This window comes from Dipodomys ordii, unplaced genomic scaffold (genome assembly GCF_000151885.1).
Source record: "Dipodomys ordii isolate 6190 unplaced genomic scaffold, Dord_2.0 Scaffold34, whole genome shotgun sequence".
NCBI lineage: Eukaryota > Metazoa > Chordata > Mammalia > Rodentia > Heteromyidae > Dipodomys > Dipodomys ordii.
Window position 1 is genome coordinate 14,572,670 of NW_012267250.1, and position 12,902 is coordinate 14,585,571.

At 43.9% G+C, this 12,902-nt stretch overlaps 1 protein-coding gene across 1 annotated transcript in view; it reads left to right on the forward strand.

The window, feature by feature from the left end:
• The first annotated feature begins 1,617 nt into the window (after nt 1-1,617).
• The window catches only part of Ccar1 (cell division cycle and apoptosis regulator 1), a 62,935-nt gene continuing 51,650 nt past the window's right edge, over nt 1,618-12,902 (forward strand). The window contains exons 1-5 of the mRNA XM_013017057.1: nt 1,618-1,702; nt 2,856-2,977; nt 9,566-9,738; nt 10,050-10,094; nt 12,045-12,077. Of these exons, the coding sequence (XP_012872511.1) occupies nt 2,905-2,977; nt 9,566-9,738; nt 10,050-10,094; nt 12,045-12,077 (324 nt within the window). The 5' untranslated portion in view covers nt 1,618-1,702; nt 2,856-2,904. The remainder of the gene's footprint in view (nt 1,703-2,855; nt 2,978-9,565; nt 9,739-10,049; nt 10,095-12,044; nt 12,078-12,902) is intronic.

Sequence of the window (12,902 nt, forward strand, 5' to 3'; positions counted from 1 at the left end):
CTACCACTTGAGCCACAGCGCCACTTCCGGCTTTTTTCTTTTTGCTTATGTGGTGCTGAGGAATCGAACCAGGGCCTCAAGCATGCAAGGCAAGCGCTCTACCACTGAGCCACCTTCCCAGCCCCCTCTAGAATTATTTTAGAATCCAGTTTAGTTTACAAAAGTAAGTGACCAGGGCTATAATTTGTTACTTTTGATAACTGCTAGGGTATTTCCTTTGAGACTTTGTGTGTATGCTGTGAGGCTTGTGCTCAGGACTTGGGCGCTGTCCCTGAGGGTTTTTTTGTTTTTTGTTTTTTTTGCTCTCGGCTAACACTACCACTTGAGCAGCAGCTCCATTTCTGGTTTTTGTTTTTGTTTTCGGTTAATTGGAGATAAGAGTCTCCCTGACTTTCCTGGCCCTATGAAAGACCTTAGTTTGAAGCCATCTAAGGGAAGAAAAGTCCATGAAACTCAGTCTCCAAAATAAACAGCAAAAAAGCCAGGCTGGAGGTGTGCCTCAAGTGCTTGCCAGAGTAAGAGCCTCTGAGTTCAAACTCTTGTACTACCACTAAGGAGATCTGGTCTGGCCAGCACCATCTTGGCCATATGGTGGATGGTAGGGTGTGACATCTTGTCTTCATGGCGAGGGCAGGTGACATCCCAGCCTCCCAGATGATAGGGGAGCCTGAATTCCTGGAGGCAGGGGCTAGGGCTTGGTTCATAGGTTACTAAACCTGTCAGTCCTGTGCCTGGGACTGGAGTTTCCTGTGACCCTGACCAGACCCTATTTAGGCCTGGAGCAGTTCAGGCACCTTGACACCATGCACATGTCTCTGTGATCCCGTCCTGTCTCCTGTCTCTTCTCCGCTCACCATTGGTGTTCCACTTCAGCTCTCCATCAGAGCTGATCCTAGCCCTGGAATTGGTTTGTTGGTATTGTTTTTGTTCTTTCTTTCCTTTCCGGCCTTCATGGTTCTATTTCCTAACAGTGTCAAGTGTATTTGTTGGCTTCTGGTCTTTGAGACATGCAGTGGCCAGCCTTTTAAAAAAGACTCCCGATTCCACCTTTCAAAATGTGGTTTCTCTGTTTTCTTGCTCTGCCCACTGCGACAAAGAAATTCCAGCCTGGTGCAGGTGCAGCGGACACAGACGTCCATAATCCCAGCTACTAAGGAAGGCTAAGGCGAAATGAGCCCAAGAGCCCAAGAGGTCGAGGCCTAGCAGCTCATCATGGTGAGGACACAAAACTCCCTTTACAAGCACAAAACAACATTTTAACAGAAACCAAAGTGATATATGGTGAACTGTGTGTTAAAATATATTATATCTCAATGTAAAAAGCAGCTGTCACCATATATTTTTTCAATTAATTGTAGCTGAAACAAAACAAAATGGCGACGGGCTGCCGAGGTCACGTGACCACCATTTTGTCTCCTTCCCAGGCTTTTTCCTCAGCGCGGGCTTCCAGGCACGTCGCCGCCCATTGTTCAGCGAAGCCAAGGTAACTTCTCAGGCGCGCTCCCATTCTAGCGGTGTAGTCCGAGGGACGAGTTTCAAGAGAGCGAGCCGGGGAGCGCGCACGTATGACGTCAGGCCGTAAGCGTCATTCCTTCAGCTGCTGGGGTGGGGGAACGGCGTGGAACGAGACGGGGAAGTTGGCGCATGCGCGCACGGCTGACGGGTTTGAAATGGCTTCGGTGTTAGCCGGGACCCGACTCAGGTGAAGGTTTGGTTAACGTGTGGTTAGAGCAACGGGTGGCGGAGCCAAGGTTTCTAACGTCTTAGCGGATGCTCAGAAGGGTTGGGGGTGCCGGTTTTGGTGACCCAGTAGCCGCAGGCCGGCGACGGCGGGGCTCTCGTGGGACCGAGGCGGGAGGGACGCGGTCCCTTTTGTGCGGGTCGGAGCAGGCCCCGCGCGGCCTCCCCTCCCCCGCCGCCGCGCTCCCGGCCCCGCGGCCGCCCGCGCCCCTTGGCCTCGCTCCCCGAAGGCCGATCCGTCTCGTCCGCACGGACAAGGTGTTCGCCCGGCGGCTTCCGGGGCGGGGGAGGGGTGAAGGGAGGCGCCGGGGTTTGGGGGGTGGCGGGGATGGAGGCGCTCCGTGAGGCCTGGCGTCTGCCAAGTCCCGGGCTGTGAGTATCCCGGGTTAGCGCTTCCCCCGGCGGGAAGCTGGGGCGGCCGATCCCGTCTTCCCGGGTCTGCGCCTGGCCCGCTTGCAGCTGGGGCCGGAGGAAGATGGATGGCCGCGCTCCTGCGCGTCGGTCGGAGGGAGTGGTGGCAAACACGCAGGGAGATGCGCGCACCGAGAGCGTCGCGGTTTCTGGGCTTGATTTCCTTCCTGGGGAGGAAGAGGGTCTTCTCCGAGGGTTCTGAAGGACGCATGCGTTATCCTTACCTCTCCTCGGTGGAGGAGGCGGGGGAACGAAGACCCTTAATGGTGACCCCCTCCCTCCCTCCCCTCTCCAGAAAGTAGAGATGATCCTTACTAAAATGGTTTTCTATTTTTATTTGGGGGTGGGTGTGTCTCATGCCAATTTCCCTTCATTGGTTTCATTTCGATTGGATGAGTTTCCATTCCCTCGCCCAGAGAAAAACACGCAGCCTATGTAAAACTCTAACCACCAGGTAGATAACGGCAGATAGTTTTCTGTCTAAATGTGATGGTTTGTAGTCATGGAGGGAAGTACCTTTCTTTGAAGTCTACCCTCTTAATACTTTTTTTTTTAAAGTACTTTTGGCGACTCAGTTGATGTAAGATTTTTTTTTTGCCTTATTTCAAATGTTATAGTTATTTCTATTGAGGAAGTCCTTGATACAGTATTCCAGATACCCTTTGGTGAGGTTGAACTTTGAAACATGGATCCTTTCTTAATAGATCACTGCTATAGAAGAGAAACAGTGAAGGTTTTTTTCCCCCTTGCATCATGGCTCAGTTTGGAGGACAGAAGAATCCGCCCTGGGCTACTCAGTTTACAGCCACTGCAGTATCACAGCCAGGTCAGCTACTGTAAACTCGTGGTAAGGGGGGGGGGCGCTGGGGAGCCCTCTCATGACTGTGTTGATTTAGGCTGTGCATGATAAGGCAAAATATTTACAAATGATGTGTCCCAAATGGTGTGCCCTTTATATGTGAAGATTTACTATGTTGTCCAGCCTGGCTTGGAAACATTACATATTCCAGTCTGGCCTCAAACTGGTGTCCTGCCTAGACCTCCTGAGTGCTTGTACCACACCCAGCTCAAAAGGAAGGGGTCAAGGGCAATGTATATATTTCAAGCTCTTAAAATAGTTTCACAGTTTTTTTAGTTATTTGGGGGAGGAGAAAGGGAGGCTTGGGGCTTTAACTCAGTGCCTGGGCACTGTCCTTGAGACTCTGTGCTCAATGCTAGCACCCTACCACTTGAGCCACAGTACCACTTCCAACTTTTTCTGTTAATGTGGTAGGTACTGAGGAATCAAATCCAGGGCTTCATGCATGCTAGGCAAGCCCTCTACCACTAAGCCACATTCCTTGTCCTTATAGTGTATTTAGTTACTCTTGAATAACATAAATCGTATTTCATTCAGATCTAATATTTCTCCATGTTAAATTATAAGAAACTTAGAATTGACTTGATTTGATGAAACAGGAACTGGAATTAACAACTTCTGTGCTTCCAGAAGCAAGTTTTATGTTGCCATGCTTTGATAAACTAAGCATGTTTAGCTCAACGGCATCATTTTGTTTTAAATTCATGTTTCTGTTGTATCAATAAAGTAGTTGTATGGTAGTATTCTATTATCTATAGCTCTTAACATTTATGTTGAAATTATTTGTATGTATGTTACAGACATTAGTTTTTAAGACTGAGCAAAAGAGACATCAAAGGTTTATTGATTTTGTCAAAAAATAGTAAACATGTCTCCCCTTTCTGAAATTTGTAGATATTCCAAATGTAAACATATAAATATATAAAATGCATTTTATTACTATCTTCTGGTGCTGTTTGAAATTACTTCTGGATAGTCTTGGACATACCATTAATCAGAATTCTTCAAAATCTGAGGTTTTGCTGACACACAGTTTTCTTCAGTGAGTAGGGAAGTATTTTTAGCATCCAGTCTTAGTTTTCTTTCTTTTTTTTTTTTTTTGGTCCGGACGTGGGGCCTGAACTCTGGGCCTGGGCGCTGTCCCTCAGCTCTTCAGCTCAAGGCTAGCGCTCTACCACTTGAGCCACAGCGCCACTTTCGGCTTTTTTCCTTTTTGCTTATGTGGTGCTCAAGGTGAGTGCTCTACAACTTGATCCACAGCACCATTTCTGGCTTTTTTGAGTAGTTTATTGGAGATAAGAATCTCACAGACTTTCCAGCCCAGGCTGGCTTCAAAGCACTGTCCTCAAATCTCAGCCTCCTGATTAGTTAGGGTTACAAGCATAAGCCACAGGCACAGGGTTTATTGATTGATTGTCAGTTGTGGGCCTTGAACTCTGGGCTTGGGAGCTGTCCCTGAGCTCTTAAGCTCAAGGCTAGCACTGTACCATTTGAGCCACAGCACCACTTTGGTTTTCTGGTGGTTAATTAGGGATAAGAATCTCATGGACTTTTCTGCCCAGGCTAGTTTTGAACCGAGATCCTCAGGTCTGAGCCTCCTGAGTAGCTAGGATTATAGGTGTGAGCCATCAGCGCCCAGCGTTAAATTTATTTTTGGTTTTTGAGCATTGTACCTGATTTTAAGAGATTTTTTTTTCTTTAGTTATTTTTCAAGTAGTGTCTTTCATTTTTGCCTGAGACAGTTCTCCAACCTGATACTCCTACATACAGCCTCTTTTGGAGCTGGGATCATAATAGGCATACCTCAGCCACATCCAACTAAGAGTATATTTTCACATGTGTGTTTATGTGTGTATGCTAGTACTATTGCTTGAACTTGGGGCCTGGAACTCTGCTTTTTTACGCACAGCTGGCACTGTATCACTTGAGCCATACCTCAAGCTACCTAAATACGATTTTTTTTCTTCTTTTTTGGGGAAGCTGGTCCTAGGACTTGTACTCAGGGCCTGAGTTCAAGGCTTTTCTGCTGGAGCTAGCTTCAAACTACCTCAGATCTCAGTGTGCTGTAGTTTAGGATTACTGATGTGTGCTAGCAGTACCTGGGAACATTTTAAGCTAAATGTAATTGCTAATTTTTTTGTTAACAGCTTCAAATATAATTTGAAGGGAAAAAAGTCAGCAAAACACATGAAAAATATTTCTTCAACCTGAGTATCCATCATCTTAGTTACTCAGAATGCTGAGGCCTGGAGGATTTTGATTCAAATCCAGCCCTGGCAGAATAATCTGTGAGATTTTATCTTCACTTTAAAAAGCAAAATGCCAGAGTAGAGGTATGGCTCACATGGTCGAATAGCTGGCTGTGAGCAAAAAAGTGGAGGAGGAGGACAAGGCCTTGAGTTCAGGCCTTGGTACTCCCCTATCCCCCATTTAAAGAAAAAAGTCATAGCTAAGTGCTGTAATCATTTCCACTTGGAAGGTTAAGTTTGGGAGGATGGCAGTTCAAGGCCAGTCTGAATATGCACTTAAGAGGCCTTCTTAGTCAATTGCTGTATGCAGTCATCCCAACTGCCTGGGTAGCTGAGATCGAGAGAATTGTGGTTCCATGTTAGACTGGACAGAAGAGTTACTGGTATTTCCATCAATGGAAGAAACTGGGTATGGTGACAGACACCTGTCATTCCACCTAGGATGAGAAGTGTCAAGCTAGTAGGTCAAAAGCAAAGCAAAACAAAAGAACAACCACAGGCACCTGGGTTGTAGTCAGGTTCCACCCTGATCAAAATGTGAGAGCATAGCTGGGAGACAGTGGCTCCCATCTATAATCCTAGTTACTCAGGGGGCTGAAATGTGGAGAATCTCCAATTACCTAGTAAAATGCTGAAAAAGCATGGCTCAAGTGGTAGAGTACCAGCTGTGGGGGAAAAAAGGCTAGAGAGAGTTTGAAGCTCTTCAAGTCCCTATATACTAGCACATACAAATAACCAGAGCAAGAAGAAAGGGCTGGCGTTATTGCTTAGTGCTAGAGCACCTGCCTAGAAAGTGCAAGGCCCTGAGTTAAAACCCCAGTACTGTCCTCCACCTTCCCCCTCCCCCACCTAAATAAAGATTTCGTCAAAATATTAACATAGGACTGATAGCATTCTCAAGTGGTAGAGTGCCAGGCATGAGCAAGAAAGTTAAGCAACAGCCACGTCCTGAGTTCTTGTCTGGGTACTAACACACATGCCCAAATGAATAATAGTTTAGGTGCCACTTTCACTTTTTTTTTTTAAAGCAACCACTGGAATACTCCAGATATATCAGTATTTGAGGAGACTTATAACATCGATCGATCATATAGTATAAAAAGTGTAACAGAGTTGTTCAACTCAGAGTACTTTTTTTTTCCTTTAGTGTTGCTGGGAATTGACACAGGACTTAGTACAAACAAGACAGGTGTTTTACCATACCACTGAACTGTACCCTCATCTCCCTTTAAATGATACTTTTGTTCTTTGTGCCTGTATTTCTGATTCTATTTCTTCTAAGAACGATACAGAAATTGCCATTCTTTTTTCTTTTTGCAATACTGGGGCTTGAACTCAGGGCCTCTTACTCTTGTTCACTTTTCTACTCAAGGCTAGCATTCTACCATAGTACTTCTAACTCTTTTTTTGGGGGGTCAGTCATGGGCTTGAACTCAGGTCCTGGGTGCTGTCCCTGAGCCTCTTTGTGCTCAAGCCTAGCACTCTTATCACTTGAACCACAGTGTCACTTTGGATTTGTGAGTGGTTTATTAGAGATGAGACTTTTCTGCCTGGGCTAGCTTCAAACTGCAATCCTCAGATCTCAGCCTCTCTTATTAGCTAGGATAATAGGCTTGAGCACAATTCTGGCTTTTTGGCTGGAGTCTTAGTGACTTTTCTGCCGCTACTAGCTTCAAACTTATCTTCCAGTTCTTTCTTACTCTCAGCTTCCTGGGTAGCTAAGATTATAGATGTGAGCCAGAGTCTTCCAACTTAATATTAAGTCAATGATAATAAATATTTTCAGTCATTGGGTTCTATCATATGGGCTTAGTTAGAACAGAATCTGGAGCAGGGTGCTGGTGCCTCACACCTGTAATCCTATCTACACAGAAGTCTTAGATCTGAGGATTAAAGTTCAGACTAGGCAGAAAACTCCTTGAAACTCAGCTCCAGTTAAACACCAAAAAGCCAGAAATACAGCTGTGCTCAAGTGGAGGAGTGCTAGCCTTTAGTATGAAAGCTCAGGGACAATGCCTAGGCTCTTAGTTCAAGCCCCAGCCCTGGCACTAAAAGAAAAAAATAATCTTGAAGGCTGCAGCAGATTGTCCAAGGAGGTGTTTGATTCTAAGAAAGTTATCTTTCAATAAGTGACACTGTAGATGCTTTGTACATAGTTGTATTCTTTTTTGTCGGTCATGGGGCTTGAACTCGGGGTCTGGACTCTGTCCCTAAACTCTTTAGGTCAAGGGTAGTGTTCTACCACTTGGAGCCACAGTGCCACTTCTGGTTTTCTGGTGGTTAATTGGAGTTAAGGGTTGCATGGGGACTGTCCTGCCTGGTCTGGCCTTGAACTTCAATCTTCATATCTCATCCTCATGAATAACTATGATTATAGGTGTGAGCCACCAGCACCTGGCTATACTTTATTCTTTTATTTTTTTTTAAATTTTTTTCTTTATCAGTAAATGTAATATTTGTTTGCTTTTCTAACTTTATTATTTTTTGGGGGGGGGTCCGGTCGTGGGGCCTGAACTCTGGGCCTGGGCGCTGTCCCTCAGCTCTTCAACTCAAGGCTAGCGTTCTACCACTTGAGCCACAGCGCCACTTCCGGCTTTTTTCTTTTTGCTTATGTGGTGCTGAGGAATCGAACCCAGGGCCTCGAGCATGCAAGGCAAGCGCTCTACCACTGAGCCACCTTCCCAGCCCCTATACTTTATTCTTATACAGAAAAAAGTTTGTACATATTCACTATAATAGACACAGTACTCTTGTTAAAAAATTTTGACCTGAGTTTGGTTCATACTGTTGATGCAGACTCTTTGAATATAGACTGTGCTGGTTTCACGTCTTTTGAATATCCATTGGTGAATTATATGGTAGTTCTATTTTTAATTTTTTGAGGTACTTCCATACTGTTTCCATGATACTAATAATCTACATTCCACCGAACAGTCTGCAAGTGTTCCACATCCTTATCAGCAGTTGTTAACCATTTGTTTTTATGCCTACATGCATGTCTGTTTAAATGCATGGGCTTACTCCCACTTGCTGCTGGGGATCAAACTCAGAGTATTGCTTATGCTAGGCAAGCATTGCACCACTGAACACTAATAACTAGTCTGTGTTTGCCTTTTTTTTGGGTCAGTTGTGGGCCTTGAACTCTAGGCCTGGGTGCTCTCTGAGCTCTTCAGCTCAAGGCAAGCACTCTACCACTTGAGCCACAGCGCCACTTCTGGTTTTCTGGTGGTTAATTAGAGATAAGAGTTTCATGGACTTTCCTGCCCAGGCTGACTTTGAATTGTAATCCTTAGATCTGAGCCTCCTGAGTAGCTAGGATTACAGGTGTGAACTACCGGTACCCGGCTATTATATCACTTTTGAGGAATACTTATTCAGGTCCTTTGTCTAGGTACTAATAAGGTTCTTTATCTTTGTACTGTTGAATTATTTTTTATGTATGTTTTGTTTTTTGTGCCAGTTTTGGGGCTTGAACTCAGGGCCTGTGTACTATCCCTGTGCTTCTTTTTGGTCAAAGTTAGTATTGTTTTTTTTTTTTTTTGTCATCAGTCCTGGGGTTTGAACTGTACCACTTGAGCCACAGTCCCACTTCCCGTTTTCTGAGTGGTTTATTGGAGATGAGAGTCTCACGGACTTTCCTGCCCAGGCTGGCTTTGAACTGCATTCCTCAGATCTCAGTCTCCTGAGTAGCTAGGATTACAGGCCCATCTCAAAGCTAGTATTCTACCACTTGAGCCACAGCTCCACTTCTGGCTTTTTTTGAGCAGTTTATTGGAAATAAGAGTCTTACAGACTTTCCTGCCCAGGTTGGCTTCTAACCTTGATCCTTAGATGTCAACCTCCAGAATATCTGGGATTATAGGTGTGAGTTACCAGCACCTGACTGTTTTTTTTTTGTTGTTGTTTTGTTGGTTGTGGGGCTTCAACTCTTGGGTTTGGGCGCTGTCCTTCAGTTCTTCAGCTCAAGGTTAGCACTCTACCACTTGAGCCATAGCGCCACTTCTTGTGGTTTATTGGAGGGAAGAGTCTCACGGACTTTCCTGCCCTGGCTGGCTTTGAGCCATGATCCTTAGAGCTCAGCTTCGTGAGTAGCTAGGATTACAGGCGTGAGCCACTGGCACCCAGGTTGTTTTGTGTTTGTTTTTTTTTTTTTTTTTATGAGTGATGGACTCCCTGTGTAGCTAGCTAGTCTCAGTTGAATTCAGCAGCACCACTGAAATTCCGTAGTAATTGACTCTCATGGAAAATTGATGGAAGGAAGCAAAATAATCTTGATTTCTCCTCACCCCCTTTAATGTCATTTTAGCTGCACTAGGTGTTCAGCAGCCATCACTTCTTGGAGCATCTCCTACCATTTATACCCAGCAGACTGCCTTGGCAGCAGCAGGCCTGACCACACAAACACCAGCAAACTATCAGTTAACACAAACTGCAGCATTACAGCAACAAGCTGCTGCTGCTGCAGCTGCATTGCAACAGGTGGGCTTTTAATAAGTTAATGTGTGACATAAACTAAATCTGAGTAGCTAGAACAAGGAATATGTGACTATCTTAATGCTTTTTTTCATGGTAAAAGTTAACATGTAAGAAAAAATACTGTATATGCCTAGCATATATGGGAAAGTAGAATTACATACTGAAAATTCACATATTATTATTTGAAAAAAATTCAACTTTAGCTATTCTAAAAAGTTTGTTTTTGACTATATTTTAATGTAAGAATGTTACTTTTGAGAATGTATAAAACTAGCACATTTTTCATTGAATAACCTGATTTTTTCATCTTTCAGCAATATTCACAACCTCAGCAGGCCTTGTATAGTGTGCAGCAACAGGTTAGTTTATATTTCCCATGCCAAATTTTTATTTATTTATTTTTTTTCTGCTAATCCTGGGCCATGAACTCAGGACCTGGGCACTGCTGCTGAGCTTTTCTTGCTCAAGGCTGGCACTGTACCACTTGAGTTACAGTTTCACTTCTGGCTTAATTGGGAAAAGAGTTTCATAGACTTTCCCACCTGGGTTGGCTTGAAACTGTGATCTTCATATCAGCTTCTGGAGTTGCTTGAATGGTGTGAGCCACTTGTCCCTGGTTAAAACTATTTTGAGCCAGGCGTTGGTGGCTCAGGCCTATAAGCCTAGTTACTCAGGAGGCTGAGATCTGCGCAGTTCCAAGCCAGCCCTGGCAAGAAAGTCTGTGAGACTCTTATCTCCAATAAACCACTCAGAAAATCGGAAGTAGTGCTGTGGCTCAAGTGATAGAGCTCTAGAGCTGAAGAGCTGTGGGACAGTGCCCAGGCCAAGTTCAAGTCCCATGACCGACCTCCTCCACCCAAAAAAAATTGTTTTGAATTAGAACTGCATATAGATTGTTATGCTTATATTTGTATTCTGTAGTTTATTTTTCATCCTTCACATCAGTTTGTTTTCTTTCTAGTAAACAAAAGGTCTTACTGTTGCCATGAAGGTTATATCTCAATGTGGATATACTCATATACCTAGGTAACTGCCTAGGGCAAATCTGACCACTTAATATGAATGTGTCTCATTTCAGACATATATATATGAACTTGATGGCCAGGACTTTCTGGTTTTTTTTTTTTTTTATTATTTTTTTTTTCCTTCCTTTTTTTGATCAGTCGTGGGCCTGGGCACTATCCGTGAGCTCTTTCTTTTCTACCACTTTGAGCCATAGCACCGCTTCTGGTTTTCTGGTGGTTAATTAGAGAGGAGAGTCTCATGGTCTTTCCTGTCCAAGCTGGCTTTGAACTAGGATCCTCAGAAATCAGGTGTGAAACTTAATTAAATTTACCTGTTTGCTTTGGAACAAATTACTTCTATGTATCAGATTTGCAGATGCTTAAAAAGTTGTAGCTAGTCTTATAACAAATGGTATGTTATTTTTCATACATTAAAAAAAATAATGTAGTGTTTAAGAGGCAGTTTTCTGCTAGGCCTGATAGTACAGAACTGTAATCATAGCTCTTGCCAAGAATAAGACAGGAGGATGGTAAATTCAAGGCTGGCTTGGGCTTTATCATAAAAGACAATAGGGCTGGGAAGTTGGCTCAGTGGTAGAGTGCTTGCCTCGCATGCATGAGGCCCTGGGTTTGATTCCTAAGCACCACATAAGCAGAAAAAAGCTGGAAGTGGTGCTGTGGCTCAAGTGGTAGGTGCTAGCCTTGAGCCTTGATCTGAAGAGCTGAGAGCCAGCACCCAGGCCCAGAGTTCAGCCCCCACGACCACCACCACCAACAACAACAACAAAAAAAGGCTCAATAAAATTAAAAGGTATGGCCTGGGAAGGTGGTAGAGTGCTTGCCTTGCATGCATGAGGCCCTGGGTTTGATTTCTCAGCACCACATAAGCAGAAAAAGTCGGAAGTGGCACCATGGCTCAAGTGGTAATGCTGTAGCCTTGAGCTGAAGAGCTGAGGGACAGCGCCCAGGCCCAGAGTCCAGGCCCCACAACTAATCAAAAACAAAGAAAAAAAAGCAAAAGGTATATTTTCTTCTTTTCTTTTTTTTCTTCTTTCTTTTTTCTTTTTTGCCAATCCTGGGGCTTGGATTCAGGGCCTGGGCACTGTAACTGAGTTTCTTTTGTTCAAGGCTAGCCACAGTGCCACAGTGCCACTTCTAGCTTTTCTATTTATGTGGTGCTGAGGAATCAAACCCAGGACTTCATGGATATTAGGCATTCTACCACTAAGCCACATTTCCGACCCTAAAAGGTATTTTTCTGTGAAGCAGTTCTGATTGATTCTTTTTTATTTTTATTTCTTTCAGTTACAGCAGCCTCAGCAGACCATTTTAACACAGGTTAGTTTCCTGGGTTTTTGATTATTCATTTATTTTGATATCTGAATAAAGAGGACAACTGAAGTTTTAATTCTATCCTATATCTTCATTCAAATTTCTGTGATTTTATATTGCTAAGTAAATATAGGAATGTGTTATGGTAGTTTGAGAGTTTTGCATACATGCCAAGCTATTATAAAGTATGAAATCTTACTATAACTTAAAACTTTTTTTTTGGCTTTTTCTGTAGTATTTGGGGTTGTACTTAGGGATTTGTGCTTCTTTCACATTATCTTTTTCCTTTTTTATTTTATTTTCTTTTTTAGTATTGGGGTATGAAATATAGATTGCTCTCTAGGCAAGTGTCCTACTATTTGAGTTATGCAACCTGTCTCATATTTTCTTTATAGGAAATAAAAGAATTTTTTATTTTTTGCATGTGTGGACTAGAGTTTTGAAGTGGGTCTCATGCTTGCTAGCCAGGCACCTCTAGCTTCTTTCCTGTATTTTTTTTGTTTGTTTTTGTTTTTTTGGTCAGTTATGGAGCTTGAACTCTAGGCGTGGGCACTGTCCCTCAGCTCAAGGCTAGCCCTCTACCACTTGAGCTACAGCACCACTTACAATTTTCTGGTGGTTTATTGGAGATAAGAGTCTCATGGACCTGGGTGCCGGTGGCTCACGCCTGTAATCCTAGCTACTCAGGAGGCTGAGATCTGAGGATCTTGGTTCAAAGCCAGCCTGGGCAGGAAAATCTGTGAAATTCTTTTTTTTTTTGGGGGGGGGTTAGTCATGGGGCCTGAACTCTGGGCCTGGGCGCTGTCCCTCAGCTCTTCAGCTCAAGGCTAG